The sequence below is a fragment of the Pleurodeles waltl genome, chromosome 3_1 (assembly GCF_031143425.1).
Source record: "Pleurodeles waltl isolate 20211129_DDA chromosome 3_1, aPleWal1.hap1.20221129, whole genome shotgun sequence".
In the NCBI taxonomy this organism is placed as follows: domain Eukaryota; kingdom Metazoa; phylum Chordata; class Amphibia; order Caudata; family Salamandridae; genus Pleurodeles; species Pleurodeles waltl.
The window spans coordinates 373,872,198-373,893,018 of NC_090440.1; the positions used below are offsets into that span (position 1 = coordinate 373,872,198).

General features: G+C 50.4%; 1 protein-coding gene across 1 annotated transcript in view; it reads right to left on the minus strand.

Moving 5' to 3' along the window:
* FSD2 (fibronectin type III and SPRY domain containing 2) overlaps positions 1 to 20,821 on the minus strand; it is a 382,625-nt gene that overhangs the window by 218,259 nt on the left and 143,545 nt on the right. The window contains exon 6 of the mRNA XM_069222558.1: positions 13,230 to 13,351. Within this exon, the coding sequence (XP_069078659.1) occupies positions 13,230 to 13,351 (122 nt within the window). The remainder of the gene's footprint in view (positions 1 to 13,229; positions 13,352 to 20,821) is intronic.

Sequence of the window (20,821 nt, forward strand, 5' to 3'; positions counted from 1 at the left end):
GTGGTAGCTGCTGATCTGAAAGGAGTAGGAAGGTCATATTTAGTATGGCCAGAATGGTAATACCAAATCCTGCTGACTGGTGAAGTTGGATTTAATATTACTATTCTAGAAATGCCACTTTTAGAAAGTGAGCATTTCTTTGCACTTAAATCTTTCTGTGCCTTATAATCCACGTCTGGCTGGGCTTAGTTGACAGCTCCTTGTGCATTCACTCAGACACACCCCAAACACAGGGTACTCAGCCTCACTTGCATACATCTGCATTTTGAATGGGTCTTCCTGGGCTGGGAGGGTGGAGGTCCTGCTCTCACACAAAGGACTGCCACACCCCCTACTGGTACCCTGGCAGACAGGATTGAACTGAAAGGGGACCTGGTGCACTTCTTAGCCACTCTTTGAAGTCTCCCCCACTTCAAAGGCACATTTGGGTATAAAACAGGGCCTCTGCCCTACCTCATCAGACACTTGCTGGAGAAGAAACCTGAACCAGAACCTGCATCCTGCCAAGAAGAACTGCCTGGCTGCCTAAGGGACTCACCTGTCTGCTTTCTACAAAGGACTGCTGCCTTGCTGTTGCCCTGCTGCCTTGCTGAACTCTTGCCTTGCTGCTGAAGTGGTCTCCAAGGGCTTGGATAGAGCTTGCCTCCTGTTCTCTGAAGTCTCAGGACCAAAAAGAGTTCTCTTTTTCATTTGGACGCCTTGTGCGCCGAAAAATTCGACGCACAGCTTGCTCCGCGGTGAAAAATTCACAGCACGCCGATCCGGAAAGATGCAGCTCGACGCGACGCCTGCGGTGCGACCAGAACTTCGACGCACGGCCTCGCAAGCACAAAGCCGCCCGACCCAAGAAAGGAAAGGAAGGAAATTGACGCGACGCCTGCCGTGAGGGAGAAGATTCCACGCACAGCCCACCGGAACGACGCGCAGACGGAAAACAAGCCTAGTATTCCACGCACAGACCCCGGGACATCTGGTAGTCCAGCGAACCACAGAAGGAGACTGTCCGCGCGCCGGAAAACGACGCACGACTTCCCCGCATGAAAAATAATGACGCAAGTCTGTGTGTAAAGGGGCGAAACCGACGCACACACCATTTTTCCTCATATCTCTTCCTCTGCGGCCCTTTGCAGAGATTTTCCACTTTAAATCAGGTACTTTGTGCTTGAAAGAGACTTTGGGGGTCATTCTGACCCTGGCGGTCGGTGATAAAGCGGCGGCCAACCCGCCAACAGGCAGGCGGTCCAAAAAATGGAATTCTGACCCTGGCGGGAACCGCCAACACAGGCCGCCACATTAACACTCCGACCGCCACGGCGGGACCGACAAACAGCGCGGCGGTCACCGCCAACAGGCAGGCGGCAGACAATGTACCGCCCACCCTATCACAACTCACCAATACGCCACCTTTTCCGGGTGCGGACCCCGCCGATAAAAACACGGCGGAAACAGACTACGAACGGAAAAACGCTCACCTATACATACTCCACGAGGAAGGAGGACAGCATGGAGCCCGAATTACACATCCTACTGGCTATTGTCTACCTGCTCATCTACCAGGAGTACGAACGCCGGCGCAGATGACAACGGTGAGTACTGCACCTACGACACAGGGGAGGGGGGAGGAGGAAAGCTTACGGGCACACACATACGCGATACACCCACCCCCCCAACCCACCCCCCCAATACCTACACACCAATGCAGAGCAACAAGTCAGAGTGACACCCCCCAAACCCCCCAGAAGAATGCAAAGACATAATTCAAATGAAGTTTAAAATTTATGTATAAAATAGGTTCATTTAAGTCATGGTAAATATGCCATATGAAATATACAAAAGAAATAATGAACATAGTGCAAAGTATAAACATAGTCAATAAGTCCTGCACAGTCCTTTCAATATCCATAGTCCGTGGGCCAATGTGTACAATCACATGGGCAAAGCCCACACAGGAGACCGGAAACCATTGGAGAGAACACTGCTGGGGCATCAGATGAGAAAACAACAGGCACCTCAGGGGGAAGGGAAAGGGGGGCACCTCAGCCTCATGAGTCCACGACGCCAGATCCACGAGGGGCCTCCATGCCCATTGTACCATCCTGGGGAGTGCAAAGTCACAGTCCATCACATGGATAACCGACTCCACTGGTATTGGAGGAGGCATGGTGCCCAGAGTGCTTTGTGAACACCTGCTCGACACAGAACCGGCACTGTCAAAGGACCAGCGGTGCTTGAGACGGCGGTGCCCAGCGGAGCGGTGCTTGAGATGAAGGGCCCAGCGGAGCGGTGCTTGACAGGAAGGGCCCAGCCGAGCGGTGCTTGAGATGAAGGGCCCAGCGGAGCGGTGCTTGAGATGAAGGGCCCAGCGGAGCGGTGCTTGACAGGAAGGGCCCAGCGGAGCGGTGCTTGAGATGAAGGGCGCAGCGGAGCGGTGCTTGAGATGAAGGGCCCAGCGGAGCGGTGCTTGAGATGAAGGGCCCAGCGGAGCGGTGCTTGACAGGAAGGGCCCAGCGGAGCGGTGCTTGACAGGAAGGGCCCAGCGGAGCGGTGCTTGACAGGAAGGGCCCAGCGGAGCGGTGCTTGAGATGAAGGGCCCAGCGGAGCGGTGCTTGACAGGAAGGGCCCAGCGGAGCGGTGCTTGACAGGAAGGGCCCAGCGGAGCGGTGCTTGAGATGAAGGGCCCAGCGGAGCGGTGCTTGACAGGAAGGGCCCAGCGGAGCGGTGCTTGAGATGAAGGGCCCAGCGGAGCGGTGCTTGAGATGAAGGGCCCAGCGGAGCGGTGCTTGAGATGAAGGGCCCAGCGGAGCGGTGCTTGACAGGAAGGGCCCAGCGGAGCGGTGCTTGAGATGAAGGGCCCAGCGGAGCGGTGCTTGACAGGAAGGGCCCAGCGGAGCGGTGCTTGACAGGAAGGACCCAGCGGAGCGGTGCTTGACAGGAAGGGCCCAGCGGAGCGGTGCTTGACAGGAAGGGCCCAGCGGAGCGGTGCTTGAGATGAAGGGCCCAGCGGTGCGGTGCTTGACAGGAAGGGCCCAGCGGAGTGGTGCTTGACAGGAAGGGCCCAGCGGAGCGGTGCTTGAGATGAAGGGCCCAGCGGAGCGGTGCTTGAGACGGCGGGGCCCTGTTCAGCGGTGCTCTTCACGGCGGGGCCCTGTTCAGCGGTGGCTGTCTTGGCGGGCCCTCTTCAGCGGTGCTCCTCACGGCGGGGCCCTGTTCAGCAGTGGCTGTCTTGGCGGGGTCCTCTTCAGCGGTGCTCCTCACGGCGGGGCACAGTTCAGCGGTGCCTGTCTTGGCGGGGCCCTCTTCAGCGGTGCTCCTCACGGCGGGGCCCTGTTCAGCGGTGGCTGTCTTGGCGGGGCCCTCTTCAGCAGTGCTCCTCACGGCGGGGCCCTGTTCAGCGGTGCCTGTCTTGGCGGGGCCCTCTTCAGTGGTGCTCCTCACGGCGGGCCCTGTTCAGCGGTGCCTGTCTTGGCGGGGCCCTCTTCAGCGGTGCTTGTCCTGTCTTTCAAGGGACCCAGACCTGGCCAAGACTCCCCGCTTAGTCGCCCTCCGACCTTGCGGTAGCGGGGCCCTCCTGTGATGGAGTCTTGTGCCCGTGGGTGTCGTCCGTCACACCCGGTTTGGGGCTGGTGGGGCCCTCCTGGTGCACTCGGCTGCTGCATGTCTTCTCCGCCCTGCTGCCCTTGTCCTCCTTCGCTGCAGCTCTGGGGCCCTTGCCTCCCTTAGATGATGTGGCAGGTGACGTGGCAAGGCCACTCTCCGTGGTGGCAGCTGTCTCAGGCTTTTCGCGCCAGCCCTTAAGTTTTCTTGTCCTCTTCCCATGGGGTGGGCTGGCTGTCCCCTTGCTGCTGGCCGATGTTCCTTCCCTAGGAGCTGGTGGACTCCAGTAGCCCGGCACTATGGTGATACTAGATGCAGGGCTGGTGGTGGCTGAGGTGCTCTTTGGACTCTTACGAGATGGAGGGGGTGGGTCAGGTGATGGAAAGAGGTTAATTTTGGAGAGGAAAAGTTTTTTAGGAGTAATGGGAACGGTAGGTGCAGTGGGTATGGGAGTGGAGGAAGAGGATGTGGTTGTAGGAGAGTCAAGTGTGCTGTCTTTGGGTGCAGGTGCTTGGGCTGGAGGCTGTCGTGAGGTGGATGGCTGTTGGGTGGGTGGCTGCCTGCGTTTGTGTGGTTTGGAAGAGGGGGTGACAGACACACTGGGAGAGGACACAGGGGACGTGTAAATGGCAGTGGGGGTGGTGACTGCACGTGTGCTGACTGTAATGGAGGGTGTGCTGGTGATGGAAGTACTGGCTGATGGTGGAGTGCAAGCAGGTGTGAGTGGAGACGTCACAGGGAGGGAGGAGGGAGACGAGGAGGAGGGGGACACAGAGGTGGTAGTGACTGTTGGCATGTCTGCATCTGGATGTTGTTTGTGTGAATGCTTGTGGGATCTGTGGTGCTTATGTCTGGATGAGCTGCCCTTGGGTGTTGAGGTGTGTGCAGGCTGGTCTGATGGTGTGGATGGGATAGGCTGAGGAACAGGAGACTGGGACTGGGTGGAGGGAGTTAGAAGAGGGAGGCTGGAGACAGGGACAATGGCTGCCGTCAGTGCTGAGGCCAGAGCGTTGAACGATCGCTGATGGGCAGCCTGACCCGAATGAACGCCCTCCAGGTATGCATTGCTCAGATGCACCTCCCTTTCCACCCCCTGGATGGCATTCAAAAGGGTAGACTGCCCAACAATGAGCGTCCGGAGGAGGTCAATGACCTCCTCACTGAGGGCAGCAGGGGTAACTGGGGCAGGCCCTGAGGTGCCTGGGGCGAAGGAGATGCCCGCCTTGGTGTGCGAGCGGGCACGGGGCGAACGCTGAGGGGCTGCTTGGAGGGCGGAGCTGGTGCGCTGGGTGGCGGCTGTACCTGTAGTTGCGGTGGGCATGGATGTTGCCGCCACCGCAAGGGAGCTCCCTTCCGAGGACGTGTCGGTGTCGCTGACGTCTCCACGGGTCCCCGTTGTGGAGCTCCCCTCGCCCTCCGTCACACTGCTGAACTCGGAGTCCGTTGCATGGCCCTCCGGGCCATGTGAGATGCAGCTCCCTCGTGCGCCGATGCCCACTTCTCCTCCGCCTGATGATGCTAATGCACACATGCACAGGAAGAAAAAGAAAATGGGTGGGGGGGAAAAATGAAGACAGGTTGAGTGCATGCATTGGCAACACTGTTGGCGGAGAGGACAGACACAGAAGCCCCCTGAACTACGCTGCGCATTCGGGGTACACTACTCAGTTCTTGTGACTAGGCCTACAGGTCTATGGACGACAAATGCACACATGGGTGATGCAGGACCATGGTTAGCTGTACTTGGCACCCTACAGAGGTGGGGGGCGGGGGCACAGGGCCATGGCTAACGGAGGGGACTAGCCTACAGAAAGCGCCCTGGCCTTGAGTTACCCACAGCCCTCCTCCCCCACCCAGACACCTCCACTGCGCGCAAAGATAGCAGAATGTGCTGATACTCACCCCCTTGTGTCTGCTGTGATGTCCTCACGCGCCCATCCAAATCGGGGTAGGCCACCGCCAGGATCCGGGACATCAGGGGGGTCAATTGGCGGCTGGCACCCCTCCTACGTTGGGAGGCCATCCCCAGCAGAGACTCGGCGGTCTTTCTGGTCCCGCGGCGGATGTCCTCCCACCTCTTTCGGCAGTGGGTGCCCCGTCTGTCGTGGACCCCCAGGGCCCGGACGTCCTTGGCGATGGCACGCCAAATGTCGACCTTCTGATGGGCGCTGACCTATTTGACATGTACAGGGTGGGAAAGGAAATATCATCACTTTTCAGCATGGTAGATGTGAGCGGCCCCCCCTCCCCAACCTTGCCATGTGGCACATGTTCCCATCTGTCGTGCGTTGCACTCCTCATTCGATCCTCTCCCCACCATCTTACATACACCCCACTCAACACAGGCATAGCCCATTCAGCGTGCACCCTGTGTACTAACCTGTTGGTCTGGAGGACCGTAGAGTAGCGCATACTGGGGGAGGACCCCATCAACAAGTTTTTCCAATTCTTCGGAAGTGAAGGCAGGGGCCCTATCCCCAGTCGCAACAGCCATTGTATCTCCCAGACCGAGGTCACAGCAGCACTTGCAGTATAGGTCCTCTCCTGTGGATGATCAGGTCTCGAGTGATTAATCAGATAGAAAATGGCGGTCACGCCTGCGGCGGTGCGTACCGCGGCGGTGCGTACCGCGCCCGCCGGCGCACATCGTCATTGGCTCCTGAGACCCATAGGGTTCAATGTTAACCAATGCTGCTTTGCGCCGCGGTCTTCGACCGCCTACCGCCACGGTGTGCCACGCCAGCGCAGTGACCTCACATCCCACTGTCACACTTCACAGGTCAGGCAGCCACCATTTCAAGGGCCCACATGGCATGATTTCTACTGCGTCACACAGGCCTAGGCCTTGCATTGCCACTCATACAAGCCGTTCCATGCATAGCGATTCGTGTACTGTGCAAGCTGTGTGAACGAACCTGTGGGTTGCTTGACTCTGTGCTCCATGTTGTCCTTCCTAGGCACCGTCCGCTGGGACTTGCGAGGAGAAGGATGAATCCTCCTGTGTACCGACCGCTGGTGGACCTGTCGACAATGGAAGAACGACATATCATACTTACATACCGGCTTGACAGAGCAACTATACATGAACTATGTGCCCAACTGGAGCCATACCTGATGTCCCCCATCCGCCAACCCACAGGGATTCCCCCTCTGGTGCAGGTTCTGTCAGTACTCCATTTTTTGGCAAGTGGGTCGTTTCAGACAACAGTGGCCATATCATCTGGGATGTCTCAGCCTATGTTTTCAAAGGTTTTGTCCAGAGTGTTGTCTGCCCTGATGAAATACATGCGGAGATACATTATTTTCCCTGAGGTGGGCGAATTGGCTACAGTGAAGGGTGATTTCTATGCCCTTGGACATATCCCCAACATCATTGGGGCCATTGATGGGACCCATGTGGCTTTGGTTCCCCCGAAAGACAGTGAGCAGGTGTACTGAAACAGAAAAAGTTATCATTCGATGAATGTCCAGGTGGTCTGTTTGGCTGACCAGTACATCTCCCATGTAAATGCCAAGTTCCCTGGGTCAGTGCATGACGCGTATGTCATGCGAAATAGCAGCATCCCTTATGTGATGGAACAGCTACAGAGACACCGTGTGTGGCTAATTTGTGACTCTGGTTACCCCAACCTGTCGTGGCTACTGACCCCAGTGAGGAATCCCAGGACAAGGGCAGAGGAACGCTACAATGAGGCCCATGGGCGAACTAGGAGGATCATAGAAAGGACCTTCGGGGTCCTGAAGGCCAGGTTTAGGTGCCTGCATATGACAGGGGGATCCCTCATGTACTCACCAAAGAATGTGCCAGATCATCGTGGCCTGCTGTATGCTTCACAATCTTGCCTTGCGACGCCAGGTGCCTTTTCTGCAGGAGGATGGTCCAGATGGTGGTGTTGTTGCAGCTGTGGAGCCTGTGGAGAGTGAAGAAGAGGAGGACGACGGGGACGACACGGACAACAGGGATACAGTCATACAACAATACTTTCAGTAGCACACAGGTAAGGAACCCCAATTTACATTTACTTGAGGCCTCATGCGTCTCCACTGTCTGTGTTTCCCCCCAGTTCCTGTTAACTGATTTGTGACTTTCCCTTCCCTTTTTAGAGCTGTATGACCCACTGCCTGACTTCAACTTTGTTTGCCCATGGACTATAGCTTATTGAAATTGGTATGTTGTCATTACAAAGTAACTGGACATTATTGAACCGTTATGTGTAATACATTTGTTAAGAATACAAGCAGACTCCTGTTTATTTAAGTGGAATAAGTGATTTATTTAAAGTGCTAGATATAGGTAAATGATTGGGAAGCGGGGATGGGTGGGGGTGGAGTAATGTCCATGGCAGAGTCCAGTTCTCAGTCGCACAGGTGCATTGTCCATATGCCTGTGGAAGGATGGAGCAGGGGCAGTTCAAGGTTGGACAGGGTGACAATGTGGGACAGTGGGATGACATCAGGGGGTATCTTAGGCTGGCGGGGGTCTTGCAATCCTACTCTGTCTTCTTGTGAGATCTCAGGTTCCGCTTGCAGGTGGTTCTTCTTCTGCAGGAGGTGGGGTTCTGGTGACCTGTCGTTGTGTTGGGGGCCTCCTGTCCACTGGCGCCGGCGGAGGTGGTAGGCTGTTCCTGGCCTGGGCTAGTGACAGGGGCCCTTTGGGGTGTCACATGGTCCCGCAATGTGGTGACGATCTGGGTAAGGGCCAGGACGATGGTCCCCATTGCAGAACCGATGTTCCTCAGTTCCTCCCTGAACCCCATGTACCGTTCCTCCTGCAGTTCCTGGATCTCCTGGAACCGGGCCAGTACCGTCGCCATCGTCTCCTGGGAGCGGTGGTATGCTCCCATGATGGTGGAGAGGGCCTCTTGGAGAGTCGGTTCCCCGGGCCTTTCCCCCCCCCTGTCGCACAGCAGCCCTTCCAGTTCCCCTGTGTCCCTGGGCCTCTGTCCCCTGGCCGGTGTGCCCACTACCACTGCCCCTAGGTCCCTGTTGTTGTTGGGGTGGTGGGTCAACCTGGGTGCCCTGTAGTGGTGGACACACCGCTGATTGACGTGCCCTGGAGACAGAGGCATGGGCCCGCTGGGTGGGAGCTGTGCTGGTGTTCCCAGAAAGGGTTGGGTCTGGTGTAGCCTGTGGCTGTCTGTGGGGAACCGACTGTCCAGAGGTCCCCGATGGGCCGGGCTGGTCGTCTGGCTCCAGGGAGACAGAGCTGCTGTCATCGCTGGGGGCCTCTTCGGGGGGTGGGATGGACATCTCTGGACCCTCCGTGGCGGTGTGGTGGCGTTCGGGTCCTGCAGGGGTATAAAGGTATGGTTATTGCTTCTGTGTGTGGGATTTCGTGTGATGGGTGGGTGTCCGTTTACCCATGTGCAGGCATTTCCTTGTGGGGGCTTTTGTGAGGGTGGCTTGTGGGGGTGATGTGTGTGTGCAGTGGGCATGCTTTGGTGATGGGTGTCCATGCTTTGGGGTCGCATGCAGGGCTTGGTGTTGGGATGGGTGGGTTGTGATGGTGAGGCTTTTGCTAGGGGGTGGTGTGATGGGGAGGGGGTGAGGGTGGGGGTATGATTTGGCATTCAGGTGGGGTGGGGGTGGGAAGCAGTAGTGAAGATTTGCCTTACCAGAGTCCATTCCTCCGCCTATTCCAGCGAGGCCCTCAGGATGCAGGATGTGCAAGACTTCCTCCTCCCACGCGGTAAATTCTGGGGGAGTAGGTGGGGGTCCGCCGCCAGTCTTCTGCACCGCTATGTTGTGCCTTGATACCATGGAACGCACCTTCCCCCGTAGGTCGTTCCATCTCTTCCTGATGTCCTCCCGATTGCGTGGATGCTGTCCCACCGCGTTGACCCTGTCCACTATCCTTTGCCATAGCTCCATCTTCCTGGCAATTGTGGTGTGCTGCACCTGTGCCCCGAAGAGCTGGGGCTCTACACGGACTATTTCCTCCACCATGACCCTGAGTTCAGCGTCACTGAACCTGGGGTGTCTTTGGGGTGCCATGGGGTGGTGTGGTGGAGGTGTGGGGTGGCGTTTGTGGTGATGAGTGTGGTGCGTGTGGTGGTGTTTGGTGCGTGGATTCTGTGTGGGTGATGGTGTTGTGTGCCTCTGTGTTGTGGGATTCTCTATTCTGTGCTCTGTCTCTTGCCTTCGTCAATGATTTCGGGTCGTAGGGGCTTGTGGGTGATGTGGGTGTGTGTTTTATATTGTGTTGGGTGTGTGGGAGTGGTGTTAGTATGTGTATCAGGTGTGTGTATTTCGAAGTGACCAATGTGGCTGAGTTTTCTATGGGTGTGTGTATTTTGACCGCGGCGGTGTGTACCGCCAATGGAATACCACGTTTGAAAGAGCGCCGCGTGGATTTGTGGGTCGGAATGGTATGGGCGTATTTCTGTTGGCGTGACGGTGGAGGTTTGGTCAGCGCCATTTTTTCGCTGACCTTTGGTGTGGCGGATTATTGAGGGTGTCGGGTTTTCGGCGGTTTGGCAGTTGCGGGTCAGAATGACCGTGGCGGTTTGCCGCGGCGGTGTTATAGCGGTCTTCTGACCGGCGGTAAGCGCCTTTTACCGCCGAGGTCAGAATGACCCCCTTTGTTTGCTTTTTAAAGACTTAAGACACTTTGGGGGTCATTCTGACCCCGGCCGGCGGCGGAAGCCGGCGGCCTGGCTGGGACCGCCAGAATACCGCTGCGCGGTCAAAAGACCACCGTGGGTATTCTGGGTTTCCCGCTGGGCTGGCGGGCGACCGCCAGAAGCCGCCCGCCAGCCCAGCGGGAAACACCCTTCCATGAGGATGCCGGCTCCGAATGGAGCCGGCGGAGTGGAAGGGGTGCAGTTGCACCCGTCGCGATTTTCAGTGTCTGCATGGCAGACACTGAAAATCTTGGTGGGGCCCTGTTACGGGGGCCCCTGCAGTGCCCATGCCAGTGCCCCCAGTGCCCATGCCAGTGCCCATGCCAGTGCCCCCAGGGGCCCCACGACACCCCATACCGCCATCCTGTGCCTGGCGGCCAAAACCGCTAGGAACAGGATGGCGGTATGGGGGTCGGAATCCCCATGGCGGCGCAGCTTGGATTCCCCAGGGCAGCGGAAAACCGGCGGTACACCGCCGGTTTTCCATTTCTGACCGGTCAGAATGCCCAAGGGAGCACCGCCAGCCTGTTGGCGGTGCTCCCGCGGTCGTTGGCCCTGGCGGATTTTACCGCCAGGGTCAGAATGACCCCCTTTATATCACTTTTCAGTGATATCTCTACAATTTCATATTGCATCTTTATTCGTTTTGAACTGCAAATATCCAGATAAATATTATATATTTTTCTAAACATTGTGTGGTGTATTTTTTTGTGGTGTTAAATTGTGTTATTGTATGATTTATTGCACAAATACACATCGCCTTTTAAGTTAAGCCTGACTGCTCGTGCCAAGCTACCAGAGGGTGGGCACAGGATAATTTGGATTGTGTGTGACTTACCCTGACTAGAGTGAGGGTTCTTGCTTGGACAGAGGGAAACCTGACTGCCAACCAAAAACACCATTTCTAACAGGGTGGTACAGTTGTGCTCCCACACGCTGCAGCTGCCTGCTGTATTGTATCAATATTTTATCAGTCTACTGCTACTCATGGACTCCACCGTTCCCTCATGCCCTTGATCTTCTGCCACAAGCTGCTCTATGGACCCCTGCTCCCCATTTCTTCTTGGTCTACAAGCAAAACCTGCTCTGTACACCGCTTCTTCATCAGCTTCTTACTGCTACGCCAGTCAATCACATGATCCCCAATGTGAAAGATTCTCCACAATTGTTATTTGAATTTAGTTTTTTGGGGGATTTTCTTAATGGACAGTGTTAAATCTTAAGCTCTTGGTAGTGGTTGTTTTTGGCTGATCGGTGTGCCAACTTGTATATCAATGGTGCTCCCCCAATCAGAAGCTGTATTTCTCCTACCTTTGCCTGGCAGTTCTTGTAAATGTTGATTTTCATTCACAATGTAGGTACACCTCTCTTTGCTAAACATAACTGCACGGACATCTGGACAAAGTAGGTACTCCAATTTGTGTAGGTTAGCTCTCGATTTGGACTCAAGAGAGGATCTATCCTGGAAGTTTTGAGTTTCCCCTCAAGGCTGTCTCGTGGTGCAAAAGTTACCTGGAGCCAACAGGTGATGAAGAAAACCACTTCTTCAAATGTATTACATAAAGCACTCTAAACTAACTACTGCAGGGCCTCAATATCTGCATGAATGGGTAACTTCATTTGAACCAATGCTATGGCAATCAGGAGTTTGTTTTGCCATGCAAGCTAGCCAGACTCCCTCAGTGTATTTTCCTGATGACGAATGAAGGCTAATTCTTAGGTCCAAAGAATATATATATATATAGTTTGTCAGGGTCAACCCAAAGAAGGTTGCATGGATTTCTGCCACCACACCTGAACAGGTGTAATATAGCCTTTGATAGCTCTGATGAAAACTCTCATGCTCTGTTTTCGTATCACTTGTTATTCTTTATTATAAAATAGAAATTGGGAATTTAAAGATCCCCAATAACTTTAAAAGAACTAGCTGGTTTAATGACTGGCTTAAGTCATTTGGCATAGATGAGAGAAAACGAAACTCCTAGGGTGTTATACATAGTTTTTCCATGCTTCTCTGGATTCGCGACAAACAAAATAGCAAGAGAAACCGAGGACAACGGTTAACTGGAGTGTCCCAGCAGAGACCCTCCGAAACTCAATTCCTTAACTTTACTGTCTAAGGCACAGTCTACTATCAAAGGAGGCACATCCAAGGAAGAGGTGGACGAAGGGTAGAACTGATACAGGAGACTTCACCTCACCTGAACTGTCACATACACACGAGTCCTGGGCCCTGCACATGAAAACTGGCTTAGGTTGAAACCTTTTCCCCTGGCCTCCGGCATAAATACTGTGAGTGAGGCCCTGGTATTGGGTAAGCACCTGAGGTGGAGAAGGTTGACTGTTGCACAACAAACTTCATATGCAAAGCGTGGCTAGTTTGATTTTCTAGAAATTGCCTACGTTTACGTGACATACTTTACAGATATCAGCAAAGTTGTTTTAAAATGCTTTTGATATATTATCACATGGTCATTTGATAGATACGATTTTAGTCAAAGGCAGACATTATTATGGGGAGCTTTGTAGCAGAAAACTGAAAGCGATATAATAGTAGTATTTTGAGTGTATTAGCTTTTATATGAATGAATTCTTGAATAATGACAGAGACTTACCTTTTCAATACAGAGACACCGAGGAAAACAGTACAATTTTTGTACCTTACTGAATATTCAAATTCTAGGATTGGTACCATGTAAGACTATCTGTAAGTACCTCCTATGGAAATCACGACCGAGGGTAACCGCATTGATTTTCTAAAGGAGATGAGACATCTTTACGTGGGACAAAGCCTCATAGAAAACATTCTAGGGGCGTTACGTGACCAGATGAACACCCCTAAAACCAAAGGACAGTAATCAAGTGTTTCAACACAATCTTAATGAAACACAACTTTGAGCTGTACATTGGCGGATCACATAGAAAATACATCAAACTGTACACAACACAAAACATTAATAACTAAACATATTACCATAATAGACGTATTAAAGTATATAATAAAAGGAGTACCTGGGAGTGTATTTATCGAGTTCAATAGCTGTTGGACTTCTGAGAAATCTATAGTTTTGTTTTCATAGTCTGGATATGTAACAATCTGAAAATTCATATCTGCTTTCAAGAATTCTTCCAGTCTGCAATTACACAGGTGAATATATTTATTCACAATGTGAAATATTTCACGTTTTACTGTCAATTACTAAGCAAAGTAATAGAACATCTTTGCACATCAGTCAGGCTTAAACTTGTCAAACACATTGTATATCAGTAGATTCATATATCTACAACAGAAAACGAAACAATGCCAATATGCCCACATTGACGTTACCCATTTAGCACAGAAAACACTTTTGCATGCAAGCTTTCTTTACAATAAAGTTATTCTTTCACAACTTTAAAAAAAAGCCTTCATTAGACCAAAAATGACTTAAACCATCACCTAATTTCTTTACTTTCTCCCCCAAACGGGATTGTGGAAACTACAGTGAAGTGAGAACTTCATCCTTTCCTGTGAAATCCATATCAGAGGCTGTGGGCAAGTTAGATTGTGTGCTGCGCTATTGTGCCTACCACCTAAACAATTCTGGTGGCAATGCTAAGAGATCTTAAAGGAATGTTAGATAAGCAGTGGCCTGTCATTAAGGGCAGATGGGCCCTGTCCCCCACCTTTTGGCCCACTGCTCATCCTGACAGACACTCTTTATGTTCAGGTCAGGCAGCCAAGTGCTAGACATGCACTAAATGTGCAGGCGTCTGACTGCTTGAGGTGAACTTAGCCAGTCTGTGACTTCTTCAGTCTGGCAAATCACTTTGAGGGCTTCCTCCTCATGACCAGGGGTAGTGCCACTGACCTGGGTGCATCAATCTTAAATCCTGAGGTGCTGAGGGACACTTGTCTATCAGTGGCATCTCATCACAGAGTTGGGTGAGGTCAGCAGTAACTAATGAGTAGAAAAGCCACGCACAAGGAATAGTCCCATTGCCATGTTTTAATGAAGACACCAAGGCCCTGCAGGGTGTTATTACCTCAGGGCACTAGACATCATCTCCTACCCCAAAACACTGCACAGGAAGTATGGGGAAGGATGAAGGCACTGGTAATTCCTCTTAGGGCATCGCAGGAACAACATGGGCAGAGACAAGCTCCTTCTGTAGAAAATGTAGTTGTCTGAATAGTCTGATTAGGACATTTTTAACAAAGAAGACCAAGACATGTGAAAAGCTCAATCAAGATAGACATATTTTCAACTGGGCATGCAAGGAGCCAGGTGATTCCTTAGTACGTTTTATTGTAAGGTTAGAAATCCTGGTACAACACTGCACTTTTGATATGTTTACAAATGTGTATGCAATTAGATTGCAGCTCCTTGACGATGCCTGTTACCAGCGCACAGCATAGGCTTCTCAAAAGGCCACACTCAGTAAAGGAAATCCTTGAGAGAGGAAAAACTAGGAACCTCATCAAGGGGAGAACATCACCTCTCAATTCAACAAAGGAGTTCAATATACAGTGAACATCTCACAGACCAGCAAAGGCAGTACAATAAACTGAAAGAGATACTTGTAGTAAGTGCAAGAAACAGTCTCAGGTCAGTAAAGAACAATCAACACCGAAATATGAAATCATGTTCTAATAACACCCTCACTGGAAGAAAAGAGTGAGGCAGAGGCCTGGTCATCCAGAGATGAGGCAGGTCAAGCAGTGAACAGATCAGGGAGCTGCACACCACACAAGTTCAGGCCAACTGCAATGGAGCATGGGTCAGGTACAGGTGTTAGGAGAATCCTACTGAAAAGTTACCTTCTGGCAAGAGTGCTGTTTGAGGTGGAGGAGGTTGCAAGGAGCAGGAAAGCATCCCAAAGGGTCATCAACAAAACGCGAAGAGCATGCCGTGCTTCACAGGGGTTATCGCTGTAGTGGAAAGATCCTGATGTGTTTGCTGATGGTTGGGCCAGTGCTTCACAGAGTCGCTCCATGTGAGTGGTTGATGGTGTACAGCGAAGGGTCGACCTGACGAACTTCATGTTGCAGGGCTTTGTGAGTGACAAGGATTCTGCACCACTGGGCCCATGTGCAGCTTGCAAAGATCCCAAAAACTTCAATTCAGCCTTTCTGAGGCTACACGTGGTCTAGGACTTGAGAGGCACTAACTGGGGGTAAGGGGCTTGCTCCAGCTGGATCTGGGTGCTGGTGCCGGTGGTTGGGAGCCTGTTATATCCCTGTGGCTCCAAACAGACTAGCTCTTGGAGTAGCTCTGGGTGTTCTGGGTTCAAGATGTGCAGGACAGGCAAAAGGGCAGCATGAAGCAGGCCAGCATAGCAAGGCAGAGGTACAGCAAGACAGTAGTCCAGCAGGAAAGTAGTCCAGCAGAGCAGTCATTCGTCCTGGAAGAGTATCCACAGGTCTAGAAATGTACTGAAGAGTTGGTGCCTGAGGTCCAGTATTTGCACCTAGTTGTGCCTTTGAAGTGGGGAGAAGCTGCTAGAGGTTTTCTTTGACGTTCACAGGCATTCTGCCTCCCCTGTCCTGGCTCCCAACTAAATACTTGGGGTATGAAGCCCTTAATGTGGAGCCAGAACACAGCCTATTCATGTGTAGGTGGGGCTGTGTCCTCAGCTCTACCCTCCCAGCAAGGCACACTTACTGTGTGTGGCTGTCTAGGAGTACACAAAGCTCAACTGTCAGCTACACCCAGTCATTTGACCCAGATGCAGGATACATGCACTAAATGACTGAGACAGGAAAATGCCAATTTTCTAAAAGTGGCATTTTCAAAATTGTAATTTATAGTCCAACTTCACTATAAGTTAAGATTTTTCATTAGAATTTGAAAGACACCAAACATGAACTGGTTTACTGCTCCCATCTGAAAATGTCAGCTTATTAAATGTAATAAGATAAAATTCCTTTGGTAGTCTAAGGGAGAAGTAGGCTTTGCAGTAGTGCAAAAATAAAAGTAAGAGTTTTTCACTACAAGGCCATGTGGGACTTAAGTTACATGTCCTACCTTTTAAATGCACAGCATCCTGCCATCTGGGCTGTCCAGTGCTTACTCTAGAGGTCACTCGTATGTATAAAAGGGGATGGTTTGAGCCTGGAAAAAGGTTTATTTTGCCAGGTCGATATGGCAATTCAAGTGCACACACAGTCAGGCCTGAGACACATTTAGGCCCGTATTTATACTTTTTGATGCTAAACTGCGCTAACGCAGTTTAGCGTCAAAAAGTTTTGCGCCGGCTAACGCCATTCTGAAGCACCATGCGGGCGCCGTATTTATTGAATGGCGTTAGCCGGCGCTAGCAGACCGGCGCTTCCTGGTGTGCGTGGAAAAATCCACGTACACCAGGCAGCGCCGGCGTTGGGGAAAATGGCGTTAGGGCGTCTTAAAATGGTGCAAGTCAGGTTGACGGCAAAAAATCGCCTCCACCCGATTTGCGCCATTTTTAACGACGCCCAGACGCCATTTACATGACTCCTGTCTTAGTAAAGACAGGAGTCATGCCCCCTTGCCCAATGGCCATGCCCAGGGGACTTATGTCCCCTGGGCATGGTCATTGGGCATTGAGGCATGTAGGGGGGCACAAATCAGGCCCCCCTATGCCAAAAAAACAAAACAAAAATTATACTTACCTGAACGTCCCTGGGATGGGTCCCTCCATCCTTGGGTGTCCTCCTGGGGTGGGCAAGGGTGGCAGGGGGGGTCCCTGGGGGCATGGGAGGGCAGCTGTGGGCTCATTTTGAGCCCACAGGTCCCTTAACGCCTGCCCTGACCCAGGCGCTAAAATCCGGCGCAAATGAGGGGTTTTTTGCCCCGCCCACTCCCGGGCGTGATTTTTGCCCGGGAGTATAAATACGACGCATTTGCATTGCAGTCATTTTTTTAGACGGGAACGCCTACCTTGCATCTCATTAACGCAAGGAAGGCGTTCACGCAAAAAAATGACGCTCTTTCCTCCTACTTTGGCGCTAGACGCGTCTAACGCCAAAGTATAAATATGGCGTTAGTTTTGCGCCGAATTTGCGTCGAAAAAAACGACGCAAATTCGGCGCAAACGGAGTATAAATATGCCCCTTAAAGTGCTACTTAAGTGAGTAGCACAATCAGTGCAGAAGGCCCACTAGTAGCATTTAATTTACAGACCCTGGGCACATGTAGTGCCACTTCACTAGGGAAGTACAAATACATTAAGTATGCCATTTGGGGATAAGTCAATATTATCATGGTTTTAAGGTATGGGCACATGCACTTTAGCACAGGTTAGTGGTGGTAAAGCGAGACTCCTAAGGCCAGCAGACGAGATCAGCAAAAACTGGAAGAGGAAGGCAAACAGGTTTAATAAATGTCAACAACAATATCATCAACAATTGTCAGATCCAGATTAGAAAGAATGCAAGCCTACCAAGTCTGAGCAAAATACACCAACTGCAAATGGCACACGGTGCACATGAACTTAGTGGACACTTGAGAGCTAAAGAAACATCTAAACACTTCAGGAACATTCCATCATATTCCACAGAATCAACTGATTGTATATCTGAGGATACATCACACTCAGAGAGCATGTTATCATAATTTGTAGCATCAAAAATAAGTAAGTTTTTAAAAATATCTTTACATTTTATTAATATTGCCCCCATGCGCTGCGCTGCCTCCTGTAACCCCCGCAAGCCACAACTGCACAAAGTGCAATATACAAGGCAGCAACAGATGTTGGCACAGACTTGTGAGCCTAATGCTCACACCTGGGACAGGCACCTAGTTTACAAAATGCATTAAACAGTAAAGCTAGGGCAATCAACTACTCCAACAAGTGATAAAGGCAAGGTGCAAAGTTCAGATGATAACATAACAATGAATTAATATTAAAAAAATTCATAGACAAGCTCCGCTGTGGACAGATGTAAAAATAGACATCACTGTAAGCAAGAGCATGCACTGAACTTCTTTAGACTTGAGGTAATTTGATGAGAAGATTTGCCTTTATGGGTGTGGCACAACCAGGCATTCCTGTAAGATACTTGGACTAGCACCACACATTGATACCCCCAGACAGAGCTTCTTGACCACTACAGCAACAAACCTTACTGGCAAGATATTCAGAGTGATGTTATAAGGGTTGAGGGTATTGATGATTGTCTGCTGGCACAAACATGTTGTCAGTTTTTCTATTCTGACTTTGGGAGTGTTTTCCGTTCTTTGAGCTAGGCTGGGCAGCTGCAGACAAATGTGTTGAAAAGATTTGTCATACATTCCACAGCCCCTGCACATTGTTAATTCCCAGGGTCTAGATGTTTCACCATCACCAAGCCTGGCTAGATGTTTCACCACCACCAAGCCAGAGGGCCATAAATCTTGCTTTTTAGTGTTTTGTGCACGTACAGGCTGAGCAAGATTGGAATTGCCTTGGTTAGTAAGAGTTGATGACAGCCCACGCATGCTTGTACTTTGCTAGAACATCTATCTGAGCCTGACATGAAAGGATGCACACTTGCTTTTAAATGCATTGCTTAAAAGTATTTTGACTCACATGTTAAGCCCAGAGCTCTCTGACATTCAAGATGCTGCAGCAATCCTTGAGGTACAGAAGATAGGGTTGTGTGTGACTGCCAGATTCAATTTTGTCAATAGGGCCTCTAAACTTCCTCTCCTGGTGAGCCAAAGTTTATTGCAGAGATTTAGGAACGTACCTACCTTTGTCATGTGTAAGTCAAGGAGGCTGAATTTCAGCCAAATCTGGGCAGCTAAACAGGATCTCGGCAATCAAAGGGTGATCTTATACATCTTGGTGACCAGCTTATTACAAAGCTTATCATCCCTCCCCAGCAGGATTTTATTACCATAAGCGAGGGTCATCCCTCCCCAGCAGGATTTTACTACCATAAGCCAGAGATTCAATTATTTTAGCTTTATCACCTTCAAGAGTGGGGTAAGACTTGCCCCACAACAAGGATGACAGTTTTAAAAAAGATGACTGGAGGTCCAGGGCTTTGATGTCAACTGCCTCAATTTGCTGAGCAAAGGTGCACCTTGCATTGATTGTGTCACCCAGGTATTTCTTCAAAATCTTATTGTTGGTGAGATACCAGCCACCCGCCTTGTTGATTTTTCTGCCCAGTTTTATGATTTTCCAGGCAGTTAACATTAGAGTAGAAGTGCAGCACATTTAGCAAGCAATGAATCAATGAATTGTTGTGTAGGTTGTGAGACGTTGTCGGCTGCACCTTTAAGATATGAAAATAAATAAATTGTTGTGATTGTACTAATATTGGTCAGTGTGGTGAAACCTGATGCACAAATGTAGTTCTTTATAGATCAGGTGGTTTCTGGCTGGTCAAACCTTCATCAGTGTGTGTCAAAACTCTTTTGATTGAAAAGTCAGAAAATGTAAAAACCTAAAAATTCCAGTTGTTGAGTTACTCTTTTGTTTTCTTTAAAATAATTTTAAAGATTTCTTTATGCAGCATAGTTTATTAGAATTGGTGCTTTTGTAAATATGAAGAAATTAGAAAGGAGGGTGAGCAGTTGCAAGGAGCGAGTTGTTGCGTCATATTGTGCTGCACTGGTATTGGTTGGTTGGTGTGAAATGCCACACTGAGATTAGTTGAGCTGCGTAGAGAATCCTGCAGTGATTGACTGTTGGTATACTGAGCCACACTGAAACTGGAAGACAGGATTAAAGAAATATAACTTGTACAGAACAGAAACAAAACATTGGCAATTTGCATTTCATTTGTTTGCCTTTGTTAAACTGAATTTGAAATCATGACATTTGTAAAGCTATTAGGACTTTTAATGAGGGGTGATGTGACTGTTCCTCTTTGGGAGAGTGAAAAGGCACCCCCTGAGAGTACACTGGCTTACCGTATGATGATTGAAGAAGGGTTACACACATGTATGGCTTTGCCAATGGTGCAAGATCACTGAGAAAGAGCGTCCACTGTGCTTTCCTAGATGGGCTACGTTAAATTTGAGAATAATAGTCTAATTATGATAAACACTTTGTGAAAAGAACCCTCCTCCTAGACCAACACAATTTGAGACACTAAATGCATGGGAGAAGATGGCTCATGACAGAGATAGAGAAAGGTACCAGAGACAAACAAAAACTGCAATGAACAATTATACAGATGCAATTTGGAATGATCAACAACAAAGATGGGGAAAGAACATCGTAGAGGTCGCTAGATTAAACCTTGAAAATACAAATGAGAAAAAAAGCGGTCAGAACATGAAAAACCTAAAAGGAAAAAGGTTAAAGGGGAAAAAGAAACAGAAGATGAAATAAAATCTGATTCAGAGATTGATTCTGGTGATGATATTTTAAATTAATTGTCTGCACGTCCACCACCTTATATGGGTCCTGGAGCAGATGTAGCTGGGACAATCACTGATGGGACATCAACTGCTAGTATGCCAGTGGCTGCTACTCCTGTTGATCCAACTACATAACAAATTGAGAGACCATTATCAATTACATAGTCTGTTGTAGTTCAACCTGCTGAAGCACAGCCTGTAGTAGCACAGCCTGTTATGACACAACCTGCTGCATGACCTGTTGTATCAAATAATATGCCTGTTCGAGTTGAAATTGTACAAGCAGCA